The sequence below is a fragment of the Lactuca sativa genome, chromosome 1 (genome assembly GCF_002870075.4).
Source record: "Lactuca sativa cultivar Salinas chromosome 1, Lsat_Salinas_v11, whole genome shotgun sequence".
Lineage (NCBI taxonomy): Eukaryota > Viridiplantae > Streptophyta > Magnoliopsida > Asterales > Asteraceae > Lactuca > Lactuca sativa.
Window position 1 is genome coordinate 52,358,659 of NC_056623.2, and position 20,259 is coordinate 52,378,917.

Here is a 20,259-nt window from a genome sequence, read left to right on the forward strand (position 1 = left end):
TAGGGATTTGGTTAGGAATGATAATGTTTTGTTAGTTAAACAAAGAAATATCTATTGTAACTCTACTAAACGATTGTATTCTAAGCTTACCGGATAACCTCATTCTTCTGATATCTGCAATGAAAAACATCGAAAATTATTACCATTCTTAGCTTATGAAATATAAAAAGTAGATGCTACTTCTTATGACTGTGAAAAGAAAATTTTTGAGTTTGATAAAGTTCCTAATTATTCGTACGCATATGGAATGTTAAAATTGATGTGTAACACCCATAATCTTGAGGACCAATTGTAAGGAATGAATCCCATTTTGGGGATTGGAACATGGCGTGTTAGAGGAACCAACACGACGTGTCTAGCTAAGGACACCTGTGGTTTTCATTAAGACCAACACGGCGTGTTGGTCTCTAAACACAACGTGTTGGTGTCTAAACACGACGTGTTGGTAGCTGGGAAGGAAACCATAAATTGCACCCTATATAATCTCCTTAAGCCCCAAGGGTTGGTCTCCTTACCAGCCTCCATTTCCACTTAAACCCTAATTCTTCCTTTAAGCTTTCTTGGTGGTGTTCTTGAGCCTTGAGTGGATTCTTGTGATTATTTGCTCATTTCCAAAGGAAGCTTTGAAGATTGAAGGTTCTTAGCTTGGAAGGAAGTGTAACACCGTAAATTTCAAAACAATTTTTCGCATTTTATAAAAGCATAATTCATTTAGTATTCATAAAAACATCAGTGTTTGAAACTCAAATCCACAACATATAAAAATCCCAAGATCTCATAACATAAAATCTCGTGTGTGTACTGATCAGGCCGGCGCCTTCCCGCGGTCATCACTAGTACCTGAAACAAATAACACCAACATTGTAAGCACAAAGCTTAGTGAGTTCCCCAAAATACCACACATAGCACATATTAGCCACTCGAGGCTATAACTTTGTGGGTCCGTGGACCCTACTCTGTGAACCCTCTGGTTCTAACTCTGTGAACCTTCCGGTTCCAACTCTAGAAACATGCACAACATAAATCACATAGAAATAATGCAGTACAACACATAACATACATATAGCATACAAATACTCTGTCACATAACTCTGATTACCTACTCAAGGTAAAGTATAGTGAGAAGACTCACCTCGCGTATCTCGATAACTCGCAAATCCCTGAAATCACTAGTGCTCGATCTCCCGAGCTATAGTCCTCCTATAACACAATACATCTCTAATTAACACTTTCCCAACTAAGGTTGACTAACCCTATCAAGTCAACTCTGGTCAACGGTCAACGGTCAACGATCAACTCAACTCGCCGAGTTTGGCGTGGACTCGCCGAGTCTCTACAGGGACCCGATTCCCCTGAGTCCCTTCCGACTCACCGAGTCACTTACCCGACTCGGTTACTCAAACCCTGGTTCGAAATCACTGAACAACCCGCACCAACTCGTCGAGTCTGGAAATGGACTCGGCGAGTGCATTCCATGCACAACCCCAAACGACCTTCTGAGGTCAGATCTGCTTCACTAACTCATAGATCCAGTCCTTCCAAGCTTATTCATCACGTAAAGTTCATGTCTTGGCGCTCATAACACACCTAATAACTCATAAATGGTGTTTTGACCTCACGCACAAAGACCCCAATCCAAAACCTCCATGGATTCATAAAAAGCTTGGACAAAGGGACACTCTGGACCTCCAAGGGTCCAGATCCAGAACCTAACTCGCTTAAGGGACCAAGGAAGCACTAGATCTATCCACAAAAGGGCTCAATAAGCCCTAAATCAACATGAACATCACCAAACAGATAATGGTTCGAAAAATAGTACCTCAAACGTGATGTTCTGGACCTCAGATCTTCAATAAGTTGTTCCTCTTGTTTCCCTTTGGCTATTGCTTCCTTTCCCTTGCTAGATGACACCTCCAAGGTAAACAATGGCTCCTTATCTCACTCCAAACGCTCAAGCTCACTAGGGTTTCACTCTGGGGACTGGTGAGCACAAATGACGGCCATAAGGCCCTTTAAATAGGACCCAAACCCGAGAAGTTATGGTTTCATTAAACAACACAGACTCGTTGAGTCCACCAATGTGACTGGTCGAGTTTGGTCATTAATCCGGGTGAGAAATCGCGTCTCTACTCGGCGAGTCTTCGCACCAACTCGCTGAGTTCTTCCACAAAATACAAAATAAAATGAATAAATATAATACCTGAAATTCCGGATGTTATAATTCTCCCCCACTTAAATCTGACTTCGCACTCGAAGTCTCATTCCTGAAATAGCTCCGGATGCTGCTCTCGCATCTCACGCTCTGGCTCCCAGGTCAACTCGGATCCATTCTAATGTTTCCATTAAACTTGTACTAGAGGCACCTCCTTGTTCCTCAGAACCTTGATCTTTCGATCCACAATCGCGACTGGTCTCTCTGCGTAGTATAGGCTCGCATCCACCTGAATGTCTTCTAACGGCACTACCGCCGACTCGTCGACTATACACTTCCTCAACTGAGACACGTGGAAGGTATTATGAATCCACTCCAATTCCGCAGGTAGCTCCAAACGATATGCTACCCTGCCCACCCTCGTGACCACTCTGAACGACCCAATATATCGGGGCCCTAGCTTGCCCCTCTTCCTGAATCGGATCACTCCTTTCCAAGGAGATACCTTCAGGAGAACATAATCATCGACCTGGAACTCGAGCTCGGATCGACGTCTATCCGCATAACTCTTCTGGCGGCTCTGAGCGGTCAACAATCTTTGTCTAACCCGTTGTATCTGCTCTGTCGTCTGAAGCACAATCTCTGTGCTACCCATAACACGCTGCCCGACCTCTCCCCAGCAAATGGGGGTCCGACACCTCCTCCCGTATAACAGCTCAAAGGGCGGCATACCAATGCTCGAATGATGGCTGTTGTTGTAGAAAACTCTGCCAAGGGCAAATACGTGTCCCAACTCCCCCCGAAGTCCAACACACATGCCCGGAGCATGTCCTCGAGCGTTTGAATCCTCCGCTCACTCTGTCCGTCAGTCTGGGGGTGATATGCGGTACTAAAATGCAGCCTAGTACCCAACTCCTTATGAAACTTCTTCTAGAATCTGGAAGTAAAACGCACATCCCGATTTGAAACAATCGAGATCGGCACTCCATGCCGAGATACCACTTCCCTCACATACATCTCTGCTAATTTCTCTGCAGAAGAACTCTCACTGATAGCAAGGAAGTGGGAGCTCTTTGTCAACCTGTCCACAATCACCCAAATTGCATCGACTCCCCTAGCAGTCCTTGGCAATTTAGTGATAAAATCCATAGTAATCTATTCCCACTTCCATTCGGGAACCTCCAACGGCTGCAACTTACCATGTGGTCTCTGGTGCTCGGCCTTAATCCTACGGCAGGTTAAGCACCTCTCCACAAACCACGCAACATCCCTCTTCATACAGGGCCACCAATACTCTCTCATCAGATCTAAATACATCTTAGTGGCCCCAGGATAGATCGAGAATTTCGACCGATGAGCCTCTTCCATCAAAATGGTATGCGTCCCTCCCACAAACGGTACCCATATACGCCCCTGAAATGTCATAAGCCCCCGACCATCAGTAATGAACTCCGATACCAATCCAACAACTCGCTCTCTCTTCTAGTTCTCCGATCTCACGGCCTCAGCCTGTGCTCCACGAATGGCATCCAACACCGGAACCATCACGGTCAACCGCAAACATACATCCCGCAATGGGGCGCTCTCCGCCCTACGACTCAGGGCGTCGGCTACCACATTAGCCTTGCCCAGATGGTACATGATCTCACAATCATAATCCTTGACCACATCCAACCACCTCCTCTGCCGCATATTTAGGTTAGGCTGATCCATCAAATACTTCAGGCTCTTATGGTCCGTGTATATCGTACACCGAACCTCATACATATAGTGACGCCAAATTTTGAGGGCGAACACCACTGCCCCCAACTCTAGATCATGGGTGGGATACCTCGTCTCATGAGGCTTCAGCTGCCTCGATGTGTATGCTATCACATGCCCTCTCTGCATCAGCACCGCTCCCAACCCCAAGATCGACGCATCATAGTATACCACAAAGTCCTCCATCCCCTCCGGGAGGGATAACACCGGGGCTTCACATAATCTTTGGCGAAGCGTCTCAAAGGAGGCCTGCTGCTCGGGGCCCCATGAAAAAACGACACCCTTCCGGGTCAACCTGGTGAGTAGCACTGCGATCTTAGAGAAATCCCTGATAAATATCCGATAATAACCTGCCAACTCTAAGAAACTCCTGATCTCGGAGGGTGACCTCGGCACCTCCCAACTCATCACTGCCTCAACTTTGGCCGGGTCGACCAATATCCCCTTCTGATTAATGAGATGCCCTAGGAATTGGACCTCTCGCAACCAAAAATCACACTTGGAGAATTTGGCATAAAGCCTCTCCGATCTCAGAACTCTGAGGATCTCCCTCAAATGCTCCTCATGCAGCTCTCTAGATCTCGAATATACCAAAATGTCGTCGATGAATACAATCACCGACCGATCAAACATCGGCCTGCACACTCGGTTCATGAGATCAATGAACACTGCCGGGGCATTGGTGAGCCCGAAAGGCATCTCCACAAACTCGTAATGCCCATATCGCGTCCTGAACGCTGTCTTCTGGATGTCCTCATCTCGCACCCTCACCTGATGATATCCAGACCTCAAATCTATCTTGAAGAACCAAGATGCTCCCTGCAACTGATCGAACAAATCGTCGATCCTCGGAAACAGGTAACGGTTCTTGACCGTCGGCTTGTTCAACTCCCGGTAATCAATACACATCCGGTGTGAACCATCCTTCTTCTTGACAAAAAGGATAGGCGCTCCCCACGGCAAGCTGCTCGGCCGAATAAATCCGTTTCCCAGCAGCTCCTAAAGCTGCAAGGATAACTCTTGCATCTCTGGAGGTGCAAGGCGATAAGGCACCTTGGCAATAGGCGCGGCCCCCGGAACCAAATCGATACTGAACTCCACCTGCCTCACGGGAGGCACACCCAACAACTCCTCTGGAAATACATCCAGAAACTCAACCACTATCGGAACCTCCTCAACTGACCTCGGCCTCTCTGAATCAACCCACGTATCCATCACATACGCCACAAAGCCCTTACAGCCCTGCTGTAGACACTGCCTCGCCCTAGCGGCCGAACAAAACGCTGACCCAGAACGTGTACCCTCACCGTACACCGTAACAACTCCCCCACTGGGGTCTCGTATGGTCACCAACTGTCGTTCGCAGTCGATAACCGCACCGAATCTGCTCAACCAGTCCATGCCCACAATGACACAGACATCACCCATCGCAATAGGAACCAAATCAATCGGGAACTCAACACCTAAAATCCCGAATACGCACCCACGGATCACCTCCGTGGCATATATCACTCTCTCGTCAGCTATGGAAACTCTCAGAGGCCGACTCAACGCCTCACGACTAATACTGATATGCTGACTAAAAGCCAAAGATACAAAAGACCGACTCGCACCCGAGTCAAATAACACCAAGGCAGGTACATAATTCACTAGAAAAGTACCTACGCATAACATAATATAAGCATAATATCTCAACATCAAAATAAATACACGAAAGAATACATACCAGGCACGACATCGGGCGCTGCACGGACCTCCTCCGCGGTCAACTGAAAGGCTCTCCCCCGTGCCCTCGGCGTCTCGGCCTTCACTGGCCGACTCTCGGTAGCTCTGATGGCGGCAGAGGCAGATCCCTGAGGTGCTCCCTGAGCTGATCCCCGCAACTGTGGACACTCTTCCTTCCAGTGTCCGGTCTGGTTGCAGTGGAAACACACTGCAAACCCCTTTGGGCAGTCCTTGGCCATATGCCCCTCCTTGCCACACTTGTAGCAAGATCCAGCTCTACAAACTCCATCATGACCCTTGCCGCACTTTCCACAAGTGCGGCCCTTCTGGCTCCCTGATTTGGGATCAGCGGGCTTGGCCCGCTTGGCTGCCGGCTGGGACTGTGCCGGTCGCCGATCCCTCCCCTGAGACTCCGCCTCCTCCCTGGCCTGAGTCTCTAGCTCAATCTCCCTCTTCCGGGCATTTGCCTGAAGCTCGGAAAATGTCCGGTACGAGGAGTTCGCCATGAACTCCCGAATGTCTCTCCTCAAGATACTCAAATATCGTCTTATATGTGCCTGCTCAGTGGACACGTGCTCAGGGCAGAACATCGCCCTCTCGTGGAACATCCCGGTAATCACCGTAACAGACTCAGTACCCTACTTGAGGGTCAGAAACTCCTGGGCCAAACGCTCCCTCTCCACCTGGGGAACGTACTCATCTTGGAACATGGCAGTGAACCTCTCCCAGGTCACTGCCGCAAGCTCAGCAGGCGTAAAGTGCGCCGTCACAAACTTCCACCAGTCCTTCGCTCCCAAGCAAAGTTGGTTCAGTGCGAACCGGACTCTCAAATGCTCAGGAGGTGAGCAAGTAAAGAAACACCCCTCTATGTCTGAAATCCATCGCATAGCCGCCACCGGGTCCTGGGTCCCGTCAAACTCCGGCGGTTTTGTGTTGTTGAACTCTCGGAACAGCAACGCATCACCACCCTGCGGCCTCGCGGCAGCAATAGCTGCGGTGGCCGATGCAACAGCAGCCTCAGAAAGAGCATCATAACGCTCGTCGAAAGTCTCAATCAACGTGGTCTTAATAGACCCGAACATCTCTGGTATCTCTGCCCTGATGGCCGCAACCACCTCCTCATGGATGATATGGCGGATCTCCTCATCACTGGCCCCACTGCTCTCAGGCATAAGATGTGTCCTCACCATGATCTACCTCTGAAATACAACATACGATAAATTAGAATCCATTCGAGCATAATCACACTTGACAACTCATCCCTCCTTGATCCTTGGCATTCCAAAGATTCTTACTTGGGCTGTACACCGCCCTGGTGCTTTCAGTAATACGGGCCCAATACTACTGTCCGCACCGTATCAGAATACACCCCAAGTCCTCCTCTTCGGATCCCAAGTTCCAAGTACTCTATTATGCATAATCCACTCCCTAACAAATCTCTCATAAGCTCCTCGCTGCTACCTACTCACTTTCAAGCATCTCATAGCAGCTCACCTCTCCCTAGGCTAAGGCATCACAAATCAAGCCACTCTAGTCCTAAGAGGAGTACCTAGCCTACTCTAGCATGGGAATACATCATATCAATATCATAACACATAATATGAGGGTATCTTGGGAAATCACCGTTCGGGCGCGGACTGATCTTACACACGACTCTGCTCTCCGTTTTCCAAAAATCTTTTACTCTTTTTGAAAATATTTCTTAAATCCTCAGTTTGAGTTCAAATACACCTGAAGGTGTACTCGAATCCCTCAAACCAAGGCTCTGATACCAACTTGTAACACCGTAAATTTCAAAACAATTTTTCGCATTTTATTAAAGCATAATTCATTTAGTATTCATAAAAACATCAGTGTTTGAAACTCAAATCCACAACATATAAAAATCCCAAGATCTCATAACATAAAATCCCGTGTGTGTACTGATCAGGCCGACGCTTTCCCGCGGTCATCACTAGTACCTGAAACAAATAACACCAACATTGTAAGCACAAAGCTTAGTGAGTTCCCCAAAATACCACACATAGCACATATTAGCCACTCGATGCTATAACTCTGTGGGTCCGTGGACCCTACTCTGTGAACCCTCTGGTTCTAACTCTGTGAACCTTCCGGTTCCAACTCTAGAAACATGCACAACATAAATCACATAGAAATAATGCAGTACAACACATAACATACATATAGCATACAAATACTCTGTCACATAACTCTGATTACCTACTTAAGGTAAAGTATAGTGAGAAGACTCACCTCGCATATCTCGATAACTCGCAAATCCCTTAAATCACTAGTGCTTGATCTCCCGAGCTATAGTCCTCCTATAACACAATACATCTCTAATTAACACTTTCCCAACTAAGGTTGACTAACCCTATCAAGTCAACACTGGTCAAATCTGGTCAACGGTCAACGGTCAACGGTCAACTCAACTCGCCGAGTCTAGCGTGGACTCGCCGAGTCTCTACGGGGACCCGATTCCCCTGAGTCCCTTCCGACTCACCGAGTCACTCACCCGACTCAGTTACTCAAACCCTGGTTCGAAATCACTGAACAACCCGCACCAACTCGTCGAGTCTGGAAATGGACTCGGCGAGTGCATTCCATGCACAACCCCAAACGACCTTCTGAGGTCAGATCTGCTTCACTAACTCATAGATCCAGTCCTTCCAAGCTTATTCATCACGTAAAGTTCATGTCTTGGCGCTCATAACACACCTAATGACTCATAAATTGTGTTTTGACCTCAAGCACAAAGACCCCAATCCAAAACCTCCATGGATTCATAAAAAACTTAGACAAAGGGACACTCTGGACCTCCAAGGGTCCAGATCCAGAACCTAACTCGCTTAAGGGACCAAGGAAGCACTAGATCTATCCACAAAAGGGCTCAATAAGCCCTAAATCAACATGAACATCACCAAACAGAGAATGGTTCGAAAAATAGTACCTCAAATGTGATGTTCTGGACCTCAGATCTTCAATAAGTTGTTCCTCTTGTTTCCCCTTGGCTATTGCTTCCTTTCCCTTGCTAGATGACACCTCCAAGGTCAACAATGGCTCCTTATCTCACTCCAAACGCTCAAGCTCACTAGGGTTTCACTCTGGGGACTGGTGAGCACAAATGACGGCCATAAGGCCCTTTAAATAGGCCCCAAACCCGAGAAATTAGGGTTTCATTAAACAGCGCAGACTCGCCGAGTCCACCAATGTGACTCGTCGAGTCAGGTCATTAATCCGGGTGAGAAATCGCGTCTCTACTCGGCGAGTCTTCACACCAACTCGCCGAGTTCTTCCACAAAACATAAAATAAAATGAATAGATATAATACCTGAAATTCCGGATGTTACATGAAGATCATTGATCCATAATCTATCCACTTCTTGCGGTCTCTTTGAGGTATAAGTTTGCATCTTGGCTTGTGTATGATTAGATCTATTCATGGCTAGTGTATTATGATTTTGGTATCCTTTTTGGGTCTTTGGATGAGTTGAGTTGTTTAAGGGCCTTTTCTTTCAGATATGGGTTTGTTTTGGTATCCTTAAGCATAAAGGTGCAAGCTTTATGTGAGGAATGGTGTCATGCATGCTTCATGTCCCCTTTTAAGTCTTTTTTTTTATCTTAAGAGATTTATTTACTCATATATGGACGTAAAGTTGGCAACTTTACATGATAATCCATCTTAAGGAGATTAGATCTATGTTTTGGAGACATGTCTTTAAGGATTTAGTGTTTGTTGGTTAAGTTGTTGAATCTCGAGCAAACACGGCATGTTTGAAAGCCAACACGACGTGTTGGCTAGGGATTTCCCGATTATCTAGATGATGGAAGAACACGGCCTTTCCAAAAGGCAACACGACGTGTTGGGTCAACATGAATTGTTGACCTTGACTTTGACTTTTGTAGTTGACTAGAGTTGACCATTAGGTATTTTGGGTTTGGGCTATCTTTTGGGCTGGGTTGCTTGGGGCATTTTTGGGCCATCTAAGAACAACAATTTTGGAGTAGGGAAAAGTTAATGGGCTTTAGGGTAAGGCCCATGTAAGGGTTTGGGCCCAAGTTGGAAAATTGGGCCATAAGTGGACCTTGGTTGATTATTTGGTGTGTGGGCCTTTGATTTTGAGTTTGGACCTTAGTCTTGGACCAAACTAGGTGAGGGGTAAATGGTATTTTTACCCCATATATATGGATTATTGGTTTTGGTTTGGAGCCCAATTGTTAATTGGGTGTTATTTGTTTGATAGCTCGTGGGTTTTAGTGGATCAGCGGTCAGAGATTTATTCATGGGTTCAGCTTTCGAGGTGAGTCTCCCCAGTGTTTTATGGGTCGAAGGCACCAATGCCGACCCATTTTGTTTATGTATTATAGGAAGACGTGAGGGTGGCCCTTGGAATTTTATATGTAAGACCTGTATGCGAGACCAGATCTAAACTCTGACAGATAATTAGTTAAGTAGTGTTGATTGTATGCTAGTTGTCTTTGTGATGCTTGCATAGAAGACCATGAGGTGGCTCCTGGAATTTGTTTATAAGACCCATGGTTTTGGCCCCCATCCTGTCAAGGAAGACCATGATACGGCTCGTGGCATAATGGCAAGACTATGGATGGCACATAGCACTTTTTGTTGATTACTGGATATGTATGATATGTATGGCTTGTTTGATAAGTATGGTATGTGGTATTTGAAGAACTCACTAAGCTTTGTGCTTACAGTTTGTGGTTTATGATTTTAGGTACTTCTGGTTTAAAAGGGAAGGGTCCGGTTTGATCGCAATGCATACACCCATGTTTTCCGCAATACATCATTTTGGGAATGAACTCTGATAATTGTTTTATTTTGAAGTGCTTTTAAATGCTTGAATAAAGGCTACATGAGTGTTTCGATTATAATAAAAATGAAATTTTTACCCTATGATTTTCGGGATGTTACATGATGAACGCCTAAATGCTGATGAACTTGTGCATATAGTTAATGAAACTGTAACTAAAAATGAACAAGTTAAAATTTTGAACATGACCAAGAATTCGACATTAGACTCTCAATATCGAAGATGATTCTGATAATATCCGTGAAATTAAGGAGGAGGAAATTCTTTATTGTTCTCAGTTATATGTTATTAATTTCAATTCGATGGCAGAAGGAAAAGAAAATTGTCATGATTTAATGGCGAAAGTTAGCAGTGATCAACCCTCTACATCGAAAGTTTGTGATCCTTTTGATCAAGTTGTAGTGGAAGATTATGAAAGTGATGAGGATGATGTTTTGAATGAAACACCTATTCCTTGAGTTGTTGAACATGTATATGAAGAAACAAAGGAGTTCGAAAAGGTGTTGAAAGACAAAGTTGCACATTATCTGGAATCTAATTTAGTTTTCTATCCATCATTCAAATGAACTGATGAGGTTGTATTTCCAAACCAAGTGCTTGTCACTTCTGGAAATGGTGACAAGGTGAATCCAGAAAAAAAATAAACTTGTTAAAGAAGATAATAAAGATGTTCAAAAAGAAGGTTTCTATTTGAACCAAAACACAGTTGAAAATAGTCTGAACAAAAACTCAACAACTTGACAAAGACAAAAACCAAAATGTGTTTGGGAAGTAATAACGGAAAAATCAAGCGTTGTTAATCAAACCAAAGAAATTGTTTTGAAATCTCAAAAGACAAAAACACAAGTTTACAATGAAAGTGATCAAAAATTTGTTAGTGAGGAAGGTATTTCGACTACAAAAGCTCGAAACAAAGTTTATTGGAAAAATGTCAAAGAGTTTCAAAACTAAAAAGTTTTTAAGCAAAAATCAACTAAACATGTTAGGAATTTTTCTCAAAATAAGACATTTGTTCAAACCAAGCCATCTCAAAAGCAAAATATTTTTTTAAAAAGTAAAACTCATGTTCAAAATCAAGTTCGATCTCAAAATGTTCAAAAACAAGGAAATGGAAAATTTGTTCAAAATCAATGTTCAAGAAATTTTGGTCCAAATCGTGAAAACGAAAGGTTTGCTCAAAACAAAAAACAAAGGAATCTTGTTCGAAATAATGAACAAAGAATTTCAATCCAACTCATGGTCAAAGACGTTTTCAACGAGGACAAAAATAATTTCAATCAAAACGTTATTGGTTATAATCAATATCAAAGTCGCTTTCAAAATTTACCAAAATCGTCTTTTCCAAAACAAAAATTTGAAAAATTGGATGTTCAAGGATAAAAAATGAACCTTTTAAGCCCACAAATCCACACTTTCCAGATCCTGAGTTGAAGTAGAAAGTGAAAGCATCTTTTATGAAAATAAGAAGTAATTTTGATAAACATCAATCATTGGCTTGAAGGTAAAGGGAAACAATTTCAGTTGGGAAAGTACTCTCAAGAGCAAATCAAGTATGCTTACGAGAGCTACTTAAATGATTTGATGAATGGTAGTTCATCGTCACAGGAGTCGAATGCATCTGTGAAAAAGTGGAAAGAAATTCCCAAGAAGAAAGTTGAAGGACATCAAAGTGAGGATGGAAAAGGGAAAATCAATGTTGAACCTTTCGCATTGGATGATTACATTTCAATGCCCAAATATGTCGAAATTGACAGTTTAAAGTCAAAGGTTTGAAATTGGGTATTAGGTTCATCTTTTCATAATGCATTTCAAACTAATGTCTAAGGACCTAAAAAGCCTTGGGGACCTGAATTCTTCTAAATGATTGCAGATACTATGTGACTAGCAATATGATGAGCATTGGTACATTGATAGTGGTTGCACTCGTCACATAAATGGGGGAATGGAGAATGTGCGATACTATCGAAAGCTAGATAATGCAGGAGTAGTGAGGTTTGGCAATAACAACAAATTCAAAGTCAAGGGATATGGCAAGGTGACGAATGGAAAATTCATTGTGAATAGAGTGGCATATGTCGAAGGCTTACAACATAATTTGATAAGTGTTTTACAACTCGTTGTGGGCACTGGTAATCAAGTTGTGCTCGATGAAGAAGGAAGTGTCATCTCTAACAAAGAAATGAAGAAAATTCTTCTTAAGTCGAAAAGAAAAGGAGACATGTTCACGCTCGAAATGAAATCTATTATTGGTGTTCCCTCTGTATGTCTACTATTGAAAGCTTCGTCAGACCTTAGCTGGTTATGGCATCGTCGTCTCTCCCATCTAAATGTCAAAAATCTCAATAAGCTGGTTTTACATGATCTAGTTCGAGGCTTACCTATGTTAAAATTTGATAATGATTCGTTGTGTGCTGCTTGTGAACAGGGAAAGCAACATATACAAGGTCATCCAATAGTCATCGATCCAGAGATCTTCGAACATTTAGAATTCCTTCACATTGATCTATGTGGACGTTAGACTGTTGAGACTCTCAATAAGAAGAAGTACATATTGATCATTGTTGATGATTTTTCAAGGTATACTTGGGTTTTATTTCTTCGTCAGAAATCTAAAATTACTCAAGTGATGATTGGTTTCATCAAAAACATTAAGTTGAGTTTGAGGAAGAAAGTTCAAAGAATTAAGAGTGAAAATGGTTCAGAATTCAAAAACCAAATTCTTGATTCATTCTTGGCTGAATTGGGAATTTCGCATAACTTTTCATCTCCTTACACATCGCAACAAAATGGTGTAGTTGAAAGGAGGAAGCGCTCTCTATGCGAATCTGCAAGAACCATACTGACATATGTAAATTTGCCTAAATATCTTTGGCAGAAGTTGTTTCGACAGCGTGTTTTACACAAAATCGTTCTTTTATTCATCTTCGTTTCAACATCACCCCTTATGATATTATTAACAAATTATAGCCTAATGTTAAATATTTCATGTTTTTGGATGCAGGTGCTTTATCATGAATCTCAAGGACAATCTTTCTAAATTTAAGTCAAAAGCTGGTGAAGGAATTTTTTTGGGTTTTTTTTGCACAATTTTGTTGCATACCGGGTGTTAAATAAATGAACAAGAAATATTGAGGAAACTTTCAATCTTACTTCCGATGACTATCACATCAAACGAGTCGAATAGTCCATCTTACAAAAGCCAATCATTTCTGAAACGAATGACGAGTCAGAAATTATGAATTATTATGATGTTGACTTTGACTTGATTTTTGGTATTCCAGATAGAGCTATAGATGTTGATATCCATGCTGTTGACAATTATATTCCTGAAGAATCAAAGCACTCAGATGATTCAACAGTTACTAGGGAAGATGATGTTCTCATTCTACCTCAACTTCACAAGTGAATGTCGAACACATACCGGTTTCAATGGGTGATCAAGTGGAGGGGGAGCACTTGAGTTCAATATCACATGGTCATATTCACGATTCAAATGTTTAGGGGGAGCTAAAGCGACCTACATATCCATTCGAGGGGGAGCATATGCAGAAAAATGATGATGTCGAGGGGGAGCATCTCAATTCGAATCCATTAGTTGAGGGGGAGCACTTGAGTTTCATGATATTGTTGATAATTTTTTGAATGTAGGTGAAGGTTCTGAAACAGATGATGTATTTGAGGATGCGCCTTTAGATTTTGACCCTGCATATCTACCAATGGATATATGGACACGTAGTCATCCAAAGGAATAGTTTCTTGGTGATCCACATGTTGAAGTCATGACACGAGCACAAATTCGAGCTAAGAATGAGGTACTTAATGTTCATCAAGAATATTGTGTGTTTAACGTGTTTATTTCGAAACTTGAACCCAAAACAGTAAAGGTTGCATTAGAACACTTAGATTGGGTTGATGCAATGCAATCTGAATTGACAGAATTTGAACGAAACAAAGTTTGGAGCTTAATTCCTAAACCAAAGGATGTTTCATTAATTGGGTTTAAATGGATTTTTAAGAATAAGACCGATAAAGAAGGTAATGTGACTCGCAATAAGGAAAGATTAGTTGTTAAAGGTTATTCCCAACAAGAAGGAATAGATTATGAGGAAACATTTGCCCTTGTCGCAAGACTCGAGGTTGTTAGAATTTTTGTTACTTATGCATCACATAAAGATTTCGACGTATGTCAAATGGACGTCAAATGTGCCTTCCTGAATGGTGTATTGGAGGAAACGGTCTATGTCGAACAACCACCGACTGTTATGTTTTAGATAAGGCAGTTTATGGGTCGATACAAGCACCTCGTGCCTGGTATGCAATATTAACCAATTTTTTGAAAGTTGCTAAATTTAAACTAGGATCAGTTGATCCCACATTATCTCGAAAGGAAGTTGTGAATCACCTGATGCTTGTTCAAATTTATGTCGATGATATAGTTTTTGATTCAACTGACCCATTGTTGTTAAAGGAATTTGAGGAGCTTATGAAAAGCAAGTTTGAAATGAGCATGATGGGAAAAATTAATAATTTCCTGGGTTTACATATTCATCAAAGCAAGGAAGATATCTTCAAAAATCAAGAAAAATACACGTGCAACCTTCTTGAAAGATTTGGGATGACGAATAGCATAAAATTGAAAGTACCGATCGTAGTTGGAACACTCTTGAATCCTTCGTTGGAAAAGCCAGCAGTGGACTTAAGTACATATCGAAGCATGATAGGTTCACTTTTATACTTAGCTACGAGTCAACCTAATATCATGTTTGTTGTGTGTAACTGTGAAAGGTATCAACTGAACCCAAGAGAACCCCATCTTAATGTTTGAAGAACATCTTTCGCTATCTTAAAGGGACAGTTTCGTTGGGTCTTTGGTATCCTTCAAAGACAGGATTCTTTGTTCAAGATTTTTCACACGCAGACCTAGGTGGATGTCAACTGGATCGCAAAAGCACAATAGGTAATTGTCAATTGTTGGATGGGAATCTTGTAAGCTGGCAATCAAAGAAACAAACATGTGTTTCGATTTCTACAGCAGAAGCAGAGTATATGGTTGCTGCAACTTGCACTTCTTAAGTTATCTGGATTCAAAGTCAACTGTGTGATTATGCAATCAATATGAAGAAGATTCATTTATATCGTGACTCACAAAGTGCTATTCGTATCTGCCATAATCCAGTCCAACATTCGAAAACCAAACACATCAATCTTCACTATCACTTTATCAAAGATCATGTGGAAGACGGGAACATAGAGGTTCATTTTGTGAAACAACAGATCAAATTGCAGATATATTTACAAAACCTTTAGATGAGAAATCATTTTTAAGGATTTTGAATGGTTTAGGGATAATCGAAGAAATCTTCGTTCTTGGTTTGTCTTGATAGAAAAGATGTCAATTTGGTTAGTGTGCTACTAAATAGTTTAGAGGTTACTGTTCATGATTCAACGTTTGCATATGTTTGCTGACAAAATTCTTCTAAATCATTCTGACCTCAATTCTCTCTGTGGGGGAGAAATCTGTTCGATATACAATATCTTTGGGAGTTGCTACTTCTTACATTGAACGTCACTGGTACCACTTTATTAGTTTGTTTTTGTTTTTAATTTTCCAAAACAAAATTCCAAATATATATATTTTTTTATTTTTGCCTTTTATTTTCAAAAAAAAATCAAAAAGATTTTCTTATTTTTTTATATTTGTTTTTCAAAAACTAAAAATTCAAAAAGTTTTTCTTGTTTTTATTTCATATTGTGTTTAACCTTTAATGGCTCATTGTAACAACATGTTGTGGTGGCGAATTCTCAATGATCATATTCAAAAGGGGAACAAGTATTAATGTACTAGTTAGAAGTCCCTAGAAGCATGTTGTTGTATGTTGACCTCAAGCCTCATAGACTTTATGTGTTCGAAGCCTTAATGGATCTCTCACTATGCGTGTTCCTTCCCAATCAAGCTATATTCACATTAGTCAAAGAGCTACCTTTCTCTTCTCATATTGAGTAAACATATTTCTGCAATGTCCATATCTTTCGCAGAGGTACAATGAGTTTCTTTAACCAATCTTTTTCACCAACATTTTCTTCATGATCACACACATCACTATATATCCTCGACATCTCTAGTAGAAACCAACCAGAATGCAGATATTGCAACAATATGTGTTTATGATCCTGATTCATTCTTCTGTGATGGTGGTGAAACCCAACAATCCCAAATACTAAGGCATTGATGGTGAACATTCTTATTCAAGATTATTATGAAAAACTTGTTTTAGTACCATTTTTGGTATTCAAAATCATATTCCTTTCGTCATGCGTAATCTTGACAAAATGCTCTATCACCAAGACATTTTTGCCCAACAAGATCCAAATCTTAATTTTTTTTGTTTGGAATGTGATTTTAGTATGAATATCTTTGTGAATTCTTGTTACTTCAAAACTTATCCAACCTTACTTGTTCTTGACTACACTGGTTATCCAAGTAATTTTGTTCAATCAACTCACATTTATGTTAAGTTATGGTATTGAGAAAAATTGAGTCTACCTTCGAAACTGATAGTGAAGAGGCCCTTCGATGCTCCTTGATGAGTATTCGATTGTACTTCATAGGAAACCAGGCATGCAGTTCGTCATCTCTCTTGATGTCGAATGATGAGATCTTTTCCCGGGATCTAACTGCTTTCGTATCAAATGCTATTTGATATCACTAATCGCACATTATTTTTAAATTTGATTCCTAATATTTCTTTGGCACACATTTTCACTGGAATCCTTAAGGTTTTGGGTACTACCAATTTGCACTACAAGAAAAAGACCCTTTTACGACGCGCAAACCATGACACTCATTGATTTATGTTACGTAAAAGAGAGTGACATTACAAAAGTGTCATCTCTTCAAAAAATTTAAGGTTTAGGTTACACATTATTGCGTGCCCTTAAATTAGTGTCTCATGTAAAAAAACTTAAAAACACGGAGGGCACTTTATCTAAAGTGTGCGTCCTCTGTGAATGTCGCTTTATGTTTTTTACTCAAAACGCGCGTTCTTGAGGAAATCCTCCTAAAATTCTAAAATCCTTAAAATTTCTAAAATTTTGAAGTACCCCGCTTTCCATTCTCTTCCGTAGATCTCCCTTCATTCTCTCCCTCCCTTCTCTCTGCAAACCCTAAGCCATTCCATTTCCACCACCATTGAACCCTAAAAACTCTCCTTATGTTGGGGATAAACCACCCCGATTAAAGGAAAAATATCATATCGAGGGTTCCAATCGCAATATGCCTACAAGAACTTTTTGGAGTCTAAAAGCCCTAATATCATGTTGAACTATGGATTTTGTTCATTCGGAGCTTGATGCTACGGAAACAAAATGCGACCCAGCTTACCACGAAACCTAAAAATAGCAATAAAACTATGGAGGAGAAACAGTTTGCTCTTCTTCCGATCAGATTTGGTTCAGGGGTTTACTTCATTCGATTAGCTCAAAAAAACCCTAGAAAAATCCAAAACATCATCAACAATAAACATACATCTTCTGCTAAAACTCACAAACGACCTTGCCTCTCCAATCGGGCAACCTCGTTCTCTATTGAAAACTTCGATATGTGTAAGTTATCATTATTTGACGAGGATGGTTCCCGATCGCCTTGAAGCTTCGAGAGAATCCATTGGATGGATAAGAAGAGGCGAAGACATGGATCAACGTGTGCTTCTACATCACAAGTGAGTCACCTCTATGCTTATTTTTCCTGAAATTCTCAATTCTTGTGATCTTTTCAATAGTAGGGGAAGCTTTGGGGGTTTTAGTTTATGTTCTCTTCATGGGATGGATAAGAAGAGGCGATGCAGAGTTTGTGCGACTCAAGGTATTGAAGCTATAGGGGGTTAGAGCCAATGGAATGGGTATGTTGCAGGGATAACTTCCTAGTTCTACAACGTGTAATGGTTTATCATTGCTTAAAACTCAAGAGTATCCCTTTGGATGTAGGGAGGATTTTGACGCTGGAGGTGATTGAGATAATGGGGTGTAGCATCTCCACTAATCCATCTGCATTAAAAATCAAAGAAAAGCAAGAGAGTGAAGGGAACTTCTTCTTGAATGTCCATGTAACCAACAATGTTTCAGGAAATCGCTAAAATGAGCTAAGGAAATTTTGACATTCCCAGGTTAGTATCTTTTTTTAATACAAACCTGCAAACTATTTAAAGCTTATTGGCCAGACCATTCATATTCACCCAATCACTCATTTACAAATGAATTTGGTTTTATATTATTTTCTATCATGAATTATGTTTATTTATCTACAGGGTGAAGATAACTCGACTGGGTTCGGTTTCCAAATGACTAATCCTGCTTGTGACATATTATGTGGACGTTATATACGAAGCTTATTATTGCTTATCCTAAACAAACATCTTCATGGTTAGTGCAAACTGTTTGCAAACTGTTTAATGTTGTTTTTCTAGTAGTGGGAATTCTATTTTTATGTAGATTTTGGTTGTGCACACCAACTGTTTGTTGAATTGCCACCCTGATTCATTTATGTTATCTTCCTGGTTAGTGCCTCTTCTTGAAGCTTATTATTGCTTGTCCTAAACAAACATCTTCCAGTTTTACAACTATTGTTTATATCATTATGCAGTTGATCCGGTCCTGATTTTGTTTATGGTTTCATCTCCAATGAATGATAAATGCTTGGTGTTGTTCAAGGCTGGAAGTGCCCACCACAAATGGTTGACTTCATCTCAAGTTTAGGGTGGAGTGCAAACAACGAATCTTTTGGTAAAGTTGATTATGGTAAAGTTGATTTCACAAGCTCCAAATATACTATACTTTATTATATGCTACCAATCAAGGTTAAACTTATGGATGCAAGTTTTTTTCATATTACATATTTATGGAGGATATATTGGATAGCCATGTAATCTCAGTTCTATCACAGGTAAATTAAATGGAAGATTGGCATGTTTATTTTTCCTTTTATATAATTCTCGATATTTCTTGGATTTTTGACATTCAATTTATAATATAGTTGTATATTTGTACTGAATTGAAAGTTGTTTTCATTTACAGATTGTTTAGACCTGCCCTAAAGATTTTTTTGAAACAAAAGATTTTGCATATCAGGCAGCTGAACTTTGTTTGTCCTTCATTTTCAAGTTCATACAAAGATAAACTCAAAACCATGATCTTTTGTTGCTTTACCTATTTTCATATTTAAATTATAACTGAATTTATCAATTTTTTTGATTAAATTGCTTTGTGTCAGTGCTGATATAACTTCATCCAATCACTCAAACTAGGAGGATAAAATATCTCTGTATCTTACTTCAGCAATCAATCTTACTTCAGGATGAGGCCACAGGTTCAGATACAGAGAAGAATATATATGCACTAAAAGGCAAAGAATTACTTAATTGCCTCCATGAAGTTAGTACACTTCCTCAGGTATTTGTTGTGATGGAACTGTTTTTAATCTATTATTCTAAAATTGTTGAGATTTTAAATAACTTATAACACCGGTTATCAACCATTGATTCTTGTAATTAGATCACAAGCATCTAAGGAGAGCAGGTTGTTCTTATTAGTCATAGGCGGCTTAGGATAACAGAGATGGTCAGTGAAGATCCCCTTACTGTCCAAGTGGATCATATCAAGGTATAATCACATCATATCCTAAACTATATGGAATCTAATTTCATCATTATCATACTCTTTGGTGAAACTTGAATAAGGATTTTCTTTGTATTCCAGGATTTACCATACAGCAAGGATGATGATGTCCAGGGGCGGATG

At 40.8% G+C, this 20,259-nt stretch overlaps 1 protein-coding gene across 1 annotated transcript; it reads left to right on the top strand.

Annotated features, from left to right (window-relative positions):
* Positions 1-14,246: 14,246 nt before the first annotated feature.
* LOC128127224 (uncharacterized mitochondrial protein AtMg00810-like) lies at positions 14,247-15,540 on the top strand. The gene is made up of 3 exons (XM_052765659.1): positions 14,247-14,502; positions 14,826-15,167; positions 15,317-15,540. The coding sequence occupies exons 1-3, from the start codon at positions 14,247-14,249 to the stop codon at positions 15,538-15,540; spliced, it is 822 nt and encodes a 273-aa protein (XP_052621619.1).
* Positions 15,541-20,259: the final 4,719 nt, after the last annotated feature.

Excerpts from the sequence above, each read along its gene's own strand:
- LOC128127224 (XM_052765659.1), top strand. The coding sequence starts at position 14,247 with ATGACACGAGCACAAATTCGAGCTAAGAATGAGGTACTTAATGTTCAT. Across the intron at positions 14,503-14,825 it reads GAATAAGACCGATAAAGAAG|GATCAGTTGATCCCACATTA; the intron begins GTAATGTGACTC and ends AATTTAAACTAG. Across the intron at positions 15,168-15,316 it reads AAAGCCAGCAGTGGACTTAA|GGACAGTTTCGTTGGGTCTT; the intron begins GTACATATCGAA and ends GCTATCTTAAAG.